This window comes from Heptranchias perlo, chromosome 15, assembly GCF_035084215.1.
Source record: "Heptranchias perlo isolate sHepPer1 chromosome 15, sHepPer1.hap1, whole genome shotgun sequence".
Lineage (NCBI taxonomy): Eukaryota > Metazoa > Chordata > Chondrichthyes > Hexanchiformes > Hexanchidae > Heptranchias > Heptranchias perlo.
Window position 1 is genome coordinate 5,559,441 of NC_090339.1, and position 14,148 is coordinate 5,573,588.

The window sequence follows — 14,148 nt, forward strand, 5'->3', positions numbered from 1 at the left end:
GGCCAAGATCCTCCTCTGACCTTAGTCTAGGCCCAACCCAGTTGAGTGTCCTGGGCACTAATTACATGTGCAGGCTCCACTCCTGAATACCACGTTTAAAAACTTGGCTGCCGCGACTCCTTATGGTATAGTATTTTGATTTGCTCACTTTCAATCCATGTGGGGGTGAGATGGAAGGGGAGAGAATATGCGGTTCGAGAGTGGAGTATACTTGATCAATGGAGGCAGCATTCACATTCCCATGTGCTAGCTCTGAAGATTGATTTAAATGAAGTTTTCCAAACCCAGCAAAAACATGGACCCCAAACCATAGTATCATATCATAGTAGGTACACCACAGGCGGCCATTCGGCACTTCGTGCCCACTCTTAGAAAGAGCTATCCATTTAGTCCCATTCGCCTGCTCTTTCCCATGGCCCTGAACACTATTTCCCTTCAAGTATTTATCCAATTCCCTTTTGAAAATTACTATTGTATCTGCTTTCACCACACTTTCAGGCAGTGCATTCCAGGTCATTACAACTCGCCACGTAAAAAAATGTTTCCTCATGTCGCCTCTGGCTCTTTTGCTGATCACCTTAAATCTGTGTCCTCTGGTTACTGACCCTTTTGCCACTGGAAAAAGTTTCTCCTTATTTACTCTCTCAAAACCATTCACGATTTTGAACACCTCTATCAAATCTCCTCATAACCTCTCTGTTCGAAGGAGAAGGACCCCAGCTTCCCCAGTCTCTCCACATAACTGAAGTCCCACATCCCTGGCACCATTCTAGTAAATCTCTTCTGCACCCTCTCTAAGGCCTTGACATCCTTCCTAAAGTGTGGTGCCCAGAATAAAAAATAATATTCCAGCTGAAGCGTAACCAGTATTTTATGAAGGTTTAGCATACCTTCCCTGTTTATGTTCTCTATGCCTCTGTTAACAAAGCCCAGGATCCCATATGCTTTATTTTAAAAAACAGCCTTCTCAACTTGTCCTGCCACCTTCAAAGATTTGTGTATGTGAACCCCAAGGTCTCTGTTCCTGCACCCCCTTTAAAATTGTACCATTTAGTTTATATTGCCTCTCCTCATTCTTCCTACCAAAATGCATCACTTCACACTTCTCTGCGTTAAATTTCATCTGCCATGTGTCTGCTCATTTCACCAGTCTGTCTATGTCCTCCTAAAATCTGTTACTATCCTCCACGTTGTTTACTACATTTCCGAGCTTCGTGTCATCTGCAAACTTTGAAATTATACCCTCTACACCCAGGTCTAGGTCATTAATATATACCAAAAAGAGCAGAGGTCCTAATGCTGACCCCTGGGGGACACCACTGTATACTTCCCTCCAGTCTGAAAAACAACCGTTCACCACTACTCTCTGCTTTCCGTCCCCTAGCGAATTTTGTCTCCATGCTGTCATTGTCCCTTTAATCCCGTGGGCTTTAATTTCACTAACAAGTCTATTATGTGGTACTTTATCAAATGCCTTTTGAAAGTCCATATATACATCAACCGCACTACCCTCATCAACTCTTTGCGTTACTTCATCAAAGAACTCAATCAAGTTAGTCAAACATGATTTTCCTTTAACAAAACCATGCTGACTTTCATTTATTAGTCCATACTTTTCCAAGTGCCAATTAATTCTTCATAATTAAATCTGCTCAAGTCCTACAGAATCCAGCTTTCATTTGGATTCTGAAGTGCAACATCAGCAGACTTTGTAAAAAAAAGTGAATTTGTTTTACTAAGAAATAACATTAGATTTACACTAACTTTGCAAAAGCTGTGATGGTTATACATGCCACAATCAAAGACGATAGCAGAAATAGTTCTGTGGGGCTTAAACCATGAAGAAATCCACATCCTTACCTGAAACTTGCTTTGATTTGGCTACTGCTGTTAACATAGCCTTTATATTTCATAGAAATGGACAAATCTCTAAGGTCATACAAGCGGATTCTTGAATCATTGGAGGTCACAAGGATCTAAATTCAAGAGTTCAAAATGTTAAAATGTACCGTGTTATTGAAATACGAAGTTATCATTGCACTCTGCTCCCTAACAAAAAGTACCCACCTTATTTTCGCCAGGTAATGGCTCAATGCCTGTAATTTTTCTCCCAACTCTGTTCCTCCCCCTGGTGGAGCGGACATGTATCTGTGTGTGGTACTTCAGATGCTGGAGAGGAAATGGGTCAAAAAAAGCCAGGATTACATTGTTTAATCTAAACTAATTTTATTGAAACAGAAATTGGTTGTGAATTCATATGGCAAGAGCAGCCTTTTCAAAACCATACTACCTACAAATATAGCAAAGTTAAGGTTCCCTCAAGAATCACATTCCAGCAATAAAGCAAAAACGTAGATAGAAATCACACACTTCTTTAGCATTAATGCATCAAGATTTTAGACAAGTACTGAAATCTAAATCTTCTTGACCACTGAACTAGAATTACCTCCGTGTCATAGAAGATGCATCTGCCATCATAGGTGCCAATCACTGCATATTTGCCATTTTGGCAGAAGTTTGCTGCTGTTATTAGTTTTGTTTGTCCATCAATTTCATTCCACAATGCTACCTTCTTGTCAGGAATGTTCCACAAGCGGAGTTTCCCATCAAGCGATCCACTTAAGAAGTACCTATCATCCTGAAGAACAAAAAATCATGAACTCCACTAAAAAGGAGTGGGATATAACAGTCTCATCACTACCTGCAAGGCTTGATTTTACTCTGGGGTCTGTGCCCACACAGCAACAGAAGCTTAAATGTGAAGGGAGTTGAGCAAGCAAATCACTTTACCACACTGGCCCCGCCCATAGCATAAATACAACAAATCAAAAGAGCAAACTCCAGAGTAATTATAGTTTGGATTTGCATAACAGTGAATCTGTAGGAAACCCTTTGGCTTGAAGAAGAATTGTTTTTCTGGATTAAGCATATTTGTACTTGAGTACATTTGTGTGATGAAGCTGCACTTCAGGACTTAAGTACATAATCTAGGCTGACACTCTAGTGCAGTACTGAGGGAGTGCTGACCTTCAGGTGGATGTTAAACTGAGAACCTGTCTGTTCCTATGCTACTATTTGAAGAGGTGCAGGGAGTACTCAGTGAACCTCCCAACATTCCTGCCTCAACCAGTACTACCAAAAATAAACTAACTGGTCATCCATCCAAGTGCTGTTAGTGGGATTTTGTGTGCAAACTGACTGTCAGATTGACATACATAGCAACAGAGACTGTATTTTGAAGAAAATGATCAAGTGAAGTACTTCTAGATGCATGAGATGACATAAGATGCAAGTTCTTTCTTTAAAAGTGAAGTGTCTAAATGCGTGTAAAAATTGTGGATGCCCTGACGAGGCAGTGAGCATGTCTTCTAAATGGTGTGGTACATACAGGAAAGGTTCTATGCTTGCTTTGTGCGCTGAATTAGCAGTTAGAGCAGAGGAACATCTGGCCTGGTTGGCCTCAGGTTTTGAAGCAAAAAGGGGAAACTTACAGTGCAGACGAGCTTTAGTGAAACATAACCAAAATACCTCGTAAAAAATAGTTTAAAAATAAAACAGCAGTGATGGAGACTCCACTTCAGTCTCAGTACAAGCAGCCACTCACCCTGTCAAATAACATTCTTTGGCACAGCCGTTAGCAGTAGTACATGTGAACCCTTGTCAACAGGTACAAGTGAGGTTAATTACCAACATCTTCAACTAGCTGTTACTAGGCATTCTGTTCCAAATGTTTTAAAAAGCCTTTTCATAATAAAACCAAATAGTTTACATTTATTACTTACCCTTGGGTGAAAAGCTATAGCAGTGACAAAATCTATATGCTGAAAGCAGCACAGGCATTCCCTCCTTGATATATGCCACAATCGGACTGTTTTGTCCATCGAAGACGACAACAGAAAGTAGTTCTGTGGGGTTTAAACCATGAAGGTATTAAGATCGTTCCCAGGTTTAAAGTAAAATGAGAGGGATTGAATAGTTGGTTACGTATTGTGAGGAGGGACCTCAGGTATATGAGAGATTCTGGAAAAGATCATCTACAGCAATAAATGCTGACTTACTTTATCGATACAGGATTCTGTATTTCAAAAGGGAGCAGAAAACATAGTTCAGTACCAAGGTAGATGGAGAGGAAAGCAATTGGAGTGCTTAAAAGGAGTCAGCTGGCCTTTTCTTAGCCAAATAAAAAATATTTTACAAAAGTTAGGTTTCCCTTTTGTTATGGTCTTCTCATCCTTCAAAATATCCCCATCCTCCACAGAAATTATGATTGTCTATCATTTAATTAGGGGTAGAATGACAAAGGGCTGCAAGGAAATCCTCATTAGAAGCAAGTTGCTGGTTCCTGATAGGAATAATTACCAACCTCTCCTTCTAGCTTGGTTCATTTAACAAATCAGCATGGCTAATTTCACAGGCGAGGTTTTTTTGTTTTTTTTTTTTTGAGTCCATGAGAAAGGCTACCAACCATCTCCTTAAATCCCTCTCCCCAGCTCACTCCATCTACACTTTCAACAACTGCGAGAGGCTCATGGATTTTATCACCAAGGTTGAGACCATCTGTTCAGCTGCCTCTGCTGCTTCACCAAGCCAAACCTCCCCCCTGTCCTTGCCCTAAACCCACATCTCTCTCTAGGTTTTCTTGTATCCCCTCATGCTCTCTGAGTTTATCTAATCCACAAGACCCACCTCCTGCTCCATAGAACCATAGAAAAGAAACAGCAAAGAGGTCCATTTGGCCCATCGTGTCCGCGCTGGCTCGAAGAACAACCAGGTGCCCATTCTAAGCCCACCTTCCAGCACCCAGTCCGTAGCCCTGCAGCTTACAGCATTTTAGGTGCAGGTCCAGGTCCAGGTACTTTTTAAAAAGAGTTGAGAGTCCCTGCCTCTACCACCAATTCAGCCAGCGAATTCCATACACCCACCAACCTCTGGGTAAAAAAATTTTTCCTCATGTCCCCTCTAATCCTTCTGCCAATCAGCTTAAATCTATGTCCTCTAGTTCTTGAACTCTCCACTAGGGGAAACAGGTACTTCCCGTCTACTCTATCTAGGCTCCGCATAATTTTGTACACCTCAATCAAGTCACCCCTCAGCCTCCTCTGCTCCAAGGAAAACAATCCCAGCCTATCCAATCTCTCCTTGTAGCTGCAATTTTCAAGCCCTGGCAACATTCTTGTAAATCTTCTCTGCACTCTCTCCAGAGCAATTATGTCCTTCCTGTAATGTGGTGACCAGAACTGTGCACAATACTCCAGCTCTGGCCTTACCAGCGTTTTATACAGTTCCGCCATTACATCCCTGCTTTTGTATTCTGTACCTCAGCTAACAATGGAGAGCATTCCATATGCCTTCTTCATAACCTTATCTACCTCTCTTGCCACCTTCAGGGACCTGTGCACATGCACTCCAAGGTCTCTCACTTCCTCTACCCCTCTCAATATATTCCCATTTACTGCGTATTCCCGTTTACTGTTTGCCCTCCCTAAGTGCATTACCTCACACTTCTCCGGCTGAACTCCATTTGTCACTTTTCCACCCATCCCACCAACCCATTGATATCTTCTTGGAGTCTACAGCTGTCCTCTTCACTATAAACTACATGGCCAATTTTTGTGTCGTCTGCTAATTTGCCAATTATGCCCCCTACATTCAAGTCCAAATCATGAATAAATACCACAAACAGAAAGGGACCCAACACTGAGCCCTGTGGCACACCACTGGAAACAGATTTCCATTCGCAAAGACATCCATCGACTTTTACCCTTTGTTTCCTGTTAGAGCCAATTTTGGATCCAATTCACCACATTTCCCTATATCCTGTGGGCTTTTACCTTTCTGACCAGTCTGCCATGTGGGACCTTGTCAAATGTCTTACTAAAATCCATGTAGACAACATCCACTGCACTACCCTCATCAATCCTCCTTGTCAAGAGAAGAATTCAATCAGATTTGTAAGGCATGACCTTCCCTGAACAAATCCATGCTGACTATCCCTGATTAAACCATGCCTTTCCAAGTGACAGTTTATCCTATCTCTCAGTATTGATTTTAATAGTTTGCCCACCACCAAGGTAAGACTGACCGGCCTATAATTGTTCGGCCTTTCCTTCATCCCCTTTTTAAACAACGATACTACGTTTGCAGTCTTCCAATCCTTGACCCCATTCCCATTCTACTGATCACCGAATCTCCCTTCTTCCCCCCCCCCATGTTAGCTGACATTGTAAATAGTTTCCTCTCCTCACGTACTGTCCCTCTCCTTTCAAAACTGGAGTCATCACCCCCTTTCCCAAAAATCTCACCCCCGACCCCTCTGTCCTTGCAAACTACCACCCCTCTCCTTTGAACATGTTGTCGCCTCCCAAATCCATGCTCATCTTTCCTGCAACTTCTCATTTGAATCTCTCCAATTAAGTTTCCACCCCGCCACAGCACAAAAACTGTCCTAAACATAGTTAGGAATTACATCTTCTATGACTGTGATCGATTATCTCTTTTCTGCATCCCTTGACATGCTTGACCAGATCATCCTTCTCCAACTGCTTTCCACCATTGTCCAGCTCAGTGGGACTGCTCTTGCTTGTTTGCAATCTTACCTAAACAATCATAGCCAGAGCACCTCCAGCTATGCCCCGCAAAGTTCCTGTGGAGTCCCTCAAGGATCTATCCTTGGCCTCATTTTCCTCATCTACATGCGACCATTTAGATTTAATCCACAGACATGGGGTCAGCTTCCACGTGTAAGCGGACGACACCCTGCTGTACTTATCCTGGTCGGCCCCCCATTCTACATCCTCTGTAAACTTCAGCTCATCCTAAACTCTGCTGCCCGTATCCTGCATCTTGTCCTCGCTGACCTACATTGATCCCCTGTCCCCCACTGCCTATTTAAAATTCTCATCCTCATATTTAATCCCTTCTCAGCCTCACTACTCCCCATCTTTGGAACCTCTCCCAGCCCTACAAGCCTCTCCACTCCTCTGACTCCAGCCTTTTGTGCATCCCCAACCCTCCCTTCGCCCCACCATTAGCAGCTATACCGTCAGCCACTTAAGCCCCATTCTTTGGAATTCCTTCCCTAAACCCTACCACCTCTCTTCTCTTTTAAGGCCCTCCTTAAAACCCATCTCTTCAACCAAGCTTTTGGTCACCCCTCCTAATATCTTTCTATGGCTTGGGTGTCTACTTTTTTCTTTCTGCCTCTCTGAAGTGTCGTGGGATGTTTTTCCTATGTTAAAGGCACTATATAAATACAAGTTGTTGTAGCAATATAAACTTTTTGGATGTGGTGCCCTTGATGATATCCTACACACTGTCGTACAGACGTCTGCCATATGCAAAACTTTATTATTATACATGAATAATGTATATGTGGACTATTCTTCTACCTTTGACCATGAGAGGTCCAGAAGATCAGCAGTATGTCCCTTGTATTTACAAAATGGGTGCTGCCTAAATGGTGCATTTTTGTCTTCGGGATCAGACTCTTCAGTTCCACTGCATGCCTGAGAAACCAGAGCAAAGAAAATAAAAGCTTAGAGCAAGCACTTTTAAAACATTAAGGCAACAAAATCTGATTTAGAAGGACAATAAGTAATGTTCATGTGTATAAAATTGTAATTTCACATACAAATTTACATTCCTTTCACAGTTGCATTACCTACATAATAATGAATCACCATTCGAAAAGTAAAACATCACAGCATAGTGGATAATTTTGTGCAGTTTTGTTTTGTTGAAATACTTACATTCATTAACAAATCAATTGTCTAATATCAAGTCAGATGGAGTAACAGATGCAACATTGAGCCGAGTCCAATGCTCATTGAAAAAAGCATTAGACTGCAGCTTGGCAGGATCATACAGCTGCAGCCTCCCTACTCTTTAAATTAGCCATGGTACAATAGGTAGGAGCATCACTGCACTCAGTTTATATTTAATCAGCAATTTTCTACTAGAGCTTGGTAATACATACAGCTCTAAGTTAGTTTACTTCCATGCATTGACTGGTATTACAGAATTATTGCTGGTTATGCGCCCTTTGCATCAACACAAAATGGGGGGAAATTGGTCTTTGGCAGTAGTGCAGATCAGGTGACAGTGAATCGACAGCTGGTTTTACACCCTGCTCAATTTTAGCAATTGAAGCCAATGGAAAAGAAAATCAGGCAGAATGTAAAACGGGCTGCCAATTCATTATTTCCAGTTATGCGCTACAACCAAAGACCAATTTCACCCCCTAAATTCATTTTGCCAGCCACATGTACTATTTCTATATATATATATATATATATATATATATACGTACCACATCAGTGTCAGATTTTGAAGAACTCAAACTTTCTTGTGAAGGGGATGGTGACACTCGACCTTAATGAAATTAAAATATTGTTACCAGGCAGTAGTAGAAGAACAAAATGTCAGTTTATCACTTCAACACCTTCAAGAGAGACTAGTAAAGCATATGAAGACATGATCTTTTCCCCCTAAATCCACAATTCTTTCGGTATAGTCCGGCTGTAACTCAGTGATTCCACATGAACTCCACAATGACCACGATCCACCTAAGCCAAATGAAAATCAACTTTGCGCGTGTGGTTACCGGCCACTAAAAAAGTTTTTCCTCGCCTACCCTCCCAGAAAGCTTGCACTCCAGTGCAAAGACTTCTCCCACTGCTTCCTTTGCATGGGGATAGGAGTTATTGAACTGAGTTTACTGTAAAATGCAGACTATTCAGGTTGTGTTCTGAATCTGTTGGCTTAAAAAACCCCAGCACAGACTAAAAGGTGTCTTCCTCGAATTCAGCAGCCACAAAGACATTTGATTGGACAGCAATTTCAATGTCCTTTTCCAAAACTAAATGCGTATTTAGAAGCATTAACAAAGCAACAGCTTCTCTCCCAGGACAGTCTTTCATAGCTTACAAGATGAGGACACAAACAGATTTTTCCAATTACAAATTATCTGGTCATTTATCTCTGCTGAGTTTGTAGGATCTTGCTGTACAAATTGGCTGACATTTCTCTACATTACAAAAGTGATTACACATCAAAAGATACTTCATTGGCTGTGAAGCACCTTGGGCCGTCCAGAGGTCATGAAAGGCTCTATATAAATGCAAGTTTGTTCTTTCTAAAATTCGAAGTGACTGGCAAGTTTCACCATTCAGTCCCAGTCCTGATTATCCATTTAACCCTTACTTCATTACTGCCAACATCAAGACATTTGACAAATTATGGAGTTTCAACGGAGACGGAACCCTGACAATTTATTCTCCCAGTTGGCTACCAACTTACCACCATCTAGGGAACAGGGTACAAATGTATGCGAAGGCTATCATTTCAGAAATGAACCCCCTAGTGCACTAACCGGTTTTGCCGCCAGCCCACTAACGTGATTGAATAGCAGAAAACGCTATTTCGGGAAAAAGATTACCTTCAGTGTTGTATTTCATTCGCATAATGTTGAAGTAGTCCCAAGCATTTTTTAAAACCCATATTCGCACAACATTATCTTGACCAGCTGTTGCAAGTAAACGACCACAGTGTGAAAATTTCATTGTCCACACAGCTCCCTAAAACAGAAATCGATCATTTCACCATATCTCCTTTAATGTATAATAATGAAAATCTTTTTCTTGCCTTTTAGGGCATGATAACGTAGTGAATAGTCTGATTTCTGCTTACGAATGTGATACTCCATCTTTAGTACAATTTCGCTAGCAATTCAATAACTAGCAGAAAACTACTGCTACAAATGGAGGCAATGTTTTTATAGTGACATTTTACTAACTGTGTTTTGGTAAGTTAGCCGCACCTACAAATAATGCTATCAGAGATCTTAGCAAATTACATTTCTCATAGCATATTTCTGACAGCTCTGAACAGCCAAGTTGTACTAATTTCTTTTTTAGTTACAAAAATTACACCACAAATTTAATTAGTTGGACCCTTAGAAAAGTTGTCCAGCAAAATATCATTCAAATTAGTATAAAAGTCACAGCCCTAGGTGTACTCCTAAAAGTCTCAATGAAATTGTGACTTACGTATGCAATTTATAGCAATATTTTGCATCTTGAAAACCAAAAAAGGAACAGAATTAGAATTACATTGAGGTTCTCATTTATATTATTGACTTCTTTTCCCCCTTCTGCTCTCCTCCCCTGGAATCTTTAATATGTTTTGGAATCTGCAGGTTTGACATGTTTATACTTCATAATGTGGGAATCAATTAGACCACCAGCATATATGGCTGCATATTGACTACATAACTGAGGTTTTCAAAAAAAAGCCATGGGACTGTTGTCAGGATGTGGAGAAACAAAGTACCTAGCATGTGCAATACCCCCTATAAAGCCAATTAATAAAAGATCATTAAACATATCTCCAATGAAAAGGAATGTTTGCAATTGAGCAGATCAGAAAGCAGCTCATGGAGCATGGTCATGTCAGTTTTCCTAAACAGAAGAGATCTATTCAGATTAATTCATCAGGTTCCTCTCTGGTTGCTTGCTGTGGAAGACAGATGGGATTTGCATCCTCTTGCTCCTGGATATCAATCCTAGCAACAAAATGCACAAAGACTTGGTACTATCTGACCTACATATAAAGTATACTTTTTACACTTTAGTGCTTCTCCACAAATTAATAACACAGACTGCCAAAAAAAAACCCTGCAGGTTAATTTGGCACATTACATAGTTTAACTCAATCCAACTTCAAGATCACGAACAACATAACTTTCTCAACCAGGTAGTTTAGGTTCTCGGAACACTTCAAAATGCATGGACCACGGGGAGCTGGCTTCATGATATATCAACTGCAGTTGAACTACATTTCCTTACCTACCCCATACTTGTTAGTGTCTAGTAAACACACTTTCCCCTCTAGAAGCACCTGAGAAATCTCATGTTGAAAGTCCAATCCCCATTATACCAAACTGTTAATCTTATGACTAGTTCAGCCTTGCATTGTATAATATTACTGTACTATTGGAAAGTACACAAAGTTCCACTCCCAGGCCAGTCAATTCAGCAATAGAATCATAGAATCTTATAGCACAGAAGGAAGCCATTCAGCCCATTGTGCCTGTGCTGGCTCTTTAAAAGAGCTATCAATTAGTCCCACTCCCCTGCTCTTTCCCCATAGCCCTGCATTTTTTCCCTTTCAAGTATATAGTCAATTACCTTTTGAAAATTGCTACTGAATCTGCTTCCACCACCCTTTCAGATAGTACATTCCAGATCATAACTCGCTGCGTAAAAGAAACCATCTCCCCTCTGGTTCGTTTGCCAATTATCTTAAAGGTCTTGTAAGCAGTACTCATGAGGGAAACTAAACCTCAGGTTCAGAAAGCAATGAGAAGGGAAAGGAGAAAAAAAAACTGCAAAGGGGAGTGAAAAAAGCATTTTAAAAAGCCACAATAACTACATCAAACTAGTAATTGAGTCAACTGAAGGTTTTGAATTAGGCACTCAATCTTTTTTAAAAATCTTAAAGTCATTCATTTTTGAGCAAGCAATATTGGAATAACTACGGCATTTATTCCCTGAGGACAAGGGCACAGGAAGAGTCAATACCACTTTACGTCTTCAAAAATTAAGGATATGGCTCTTTACACTTCAACACCATTATCTTTGCTCAATTAGACAAGTGACAACGTTACTTATTATAGAACAAATGGCACATCAAACAGATACAGCACCTTGAGGCACTTTTACCTTTCTACAATGACTTTGAAGCAAAAACATGATGTATTTGTCACCGTTGGGCACTTTAATGTAAAAGTTTTACATTATTCTGAGGTCATCACAGACTAAAATTTTCCAGAGATCAGCCGTGGGATTTGAAGGCCTGCGATCGTGATCCAGTAAATGTACCGAGACAGTGCAGTTCCCTGTACCTGCATACTCAGGTAATGGCTCTGCCTCATTCCCAAGGCTTTCCTTACTCTCCCTATAGTTTCCAGGTTCACTCTGCTGAGTCAACATAGAGTCATCCCTGCAGCAGCACGTCATGGTGACAGACACCGCTTGATTGGCACCCCATCCACCACCCTAAACATTCACTCCCTTCACCACCGGCGCACTGTGGCTGCAGTGTGCACCATTCACAGGATGCACTGCAGCAACTCGCCAAGGCTTCTTCGACAGCACCTCCCAAACCCGCGACCTCTACCACCTAGAAGGACAAGGGCAGCAGGCGCATGGGAACAACACCACCTGCACGTTCCCCTCCAAGTCACACACCATCCCGACTTGGAAATATATCGCCGTTCCTTCATTGTCGCTGGGTCAAAATCCTGGAACTCCCTTCCTAACAGCATTGTGGGAGAACCGTCACCACACGGACTGCAGCGGTTCAAGAAGGCGGCTCACCACCACCTTCTCGAGGGCAATTAGGGATGGGCAATAAATGCCGGCCTTGCCAGCGACGCCCACATCCCGTGAACGAATAAAAAAAAAACCACGGACCACATACAGTAACTGGATCTCTATTTCTTAGAATCAGCAATTCTACAGAGACCAGGATCTGTCAACAAATATAATGGAGAGCAAGGCATGGAGATCACTCTCCAGAAGCAGGTAAAACAGTAAAGCGAAAGTACCGTTGATGCTTACAAAACTGGAAATTAAGTTCTAGTAATTATATTGTATATAGGAATGCACAACTTGTCTAAATTTGAAACGTTTTTGTAAATCTACGAACCACATTTACAGTGAGGGGACTCCAATGTCCCAATTTATAATGCAAAAATGACCCACTAAGTGAAACTTTGCCATAGCTTGGTTTTGATCAGTGTCCCACATAATCAAATTTTGCAGCCTATTTCTAACACTTGGGATCAAACATCACAGTTGAATATTAATAAGGATGCTTCAACACAAGTTACATAATAATTGGCAGTCATTGAGAAATTTACATTGCTATTCAGTGCAAGTTATCCAATTTTATACAGTTAAAGCATACAGGTAACCTGACTATGGCCCTGCTTTATTGGAATACGATGCAGCACTAATGAGTGGCAGAATTTTTTCATGCTCACAAACTCCAAATTTGAACTAGACTGCCAGCAGCAAGTAGAGATAAACAAAAATTAAGTCTGGTTGCTCTCATGCAATTCCTGGTCTTTGATACAGAATAGCATTCACACAAGGCTGGGAGCTTCTTGACCATCTGCCTATTTGGTTGTGGAATGATGGACATAGCAACAACAAAAAAATTAGCATGCAAGAGCTACACAGTCATTAGTAAATAGCAACTCGCAAAGTAATGCATATTCCTAATGATGCATAGGTTGTTCTGTGCATCATGACATGCACAAAAGCTGTTAAAGAACTTACCATGTGTTCTCCGCTTAGATCCTGAACCACTTTAATCTGGTCAAAGTCATAAGGCCCTTTGAAACCATGCGCTGCTTTAAACTTAGCCGGTCTTGTGTAAGGCATCCCCTCATCATCACTGGAGGAAGCATCATCCTGATCCATATGGAACACTAAAGACAGCAACAACTGAATTTTACAGCAATAACACAAATTCAACACAGGTGATATGGAGAACAATTTAAGGTTCTATGCTCCAGTTGTGGGGTTAAGAACTGTGGTGGTAAAACACTCCACTTTAAACTTGGGAGGCTAATTGTGTAACATTCTTTAGATTCGCTTGTCTTTCCCAAGTCCTCTTACAGCCCAGTTTTATACATCATCCTACAACCAAGAGGGTGGGATAGTCCGAACAATTAATAAAATTGCTAAAGCAACCTACCCTGCTCAATGGGCACAATTACAGCAAGGTGATAAGACCACAATCCTGATCAGTAGCTCTTAAATTTAAAAAAAAATATCATTAATACTTTATGATGTGGAGATGCCGGTGATGGACTGGGGTTGACATCGTTCACCTGACGAAGGAGGAAGCCTCCGAAAGCTTGTGAATTTAAAATAAAATTGCTGGACTATAACTTGGTGTTGTAAAATTGTTTACAATTAATACTTTAAAGTTACCTTCATCTCGAACACTCTTAACTTTATTTACAGCTTTTTCACCATACTCTTCAGCAAGGTGCTTGGCTCTCTTCACCGATTTACCCAAAAATTTCTTTAGTTGATTACTGGAAAATAACGACATTTATCAGATGAAAATATGTCT

At 41.0% G+C, this 14,148-nt stretch overlaps 1 protein-coding gene across 1 annotated transcript in view; it reads right to left on the bottom strand.

The window, feature by feature from the left end:
- Positions 1 to 14,148, bottom strand: part of wdr44 (WD repeat domain 44) — a 72,698-nt gene that overhangs the window by 10,295 nt on the left and 48,255 nt on the right. The window contains exons 9-17 of the mRNA XM_067996799.1: positions 14,004 to 14,110; positions 13,344 to 13,495; positions 9,437 to 9,575; positions 8,309 to 8,370; positions 7,389 to 7,505; positions 3,783 to 3,905; positions 2,447 to 2,638; positions 2,068 to 2,169; positions 1,861 to 1,976 (exon numbers count right to left, since the gene is read on the bottom strand). Coding sequence (XP_067852900.1) covers positions 1,861 to 1,976; positions 2,068 to 2,169; positions 2,447 to 2,638; positions 3,783 to 3,905; positions 7,389 to 7,505; positions 8,309 to 8,370; positions 9,437 to 9,575; positions 13,344 to 13,495; positions 14,004 to 14,110 — 1,110 coding nt within the window. The remainder of the gene's footprint in view (positions 1 to 1,860; positions 1,977 to 2,067; positions 2,170 to 2,446; positions 2,639 to 3,782; positions 3,906 to 7,388; positions 7,506 to 8,308; positions 8,371 to 9,436; positions 9,576 to 13,343; positions 13,496 to 14,003; positions 14,111 to 14,148) is intronic.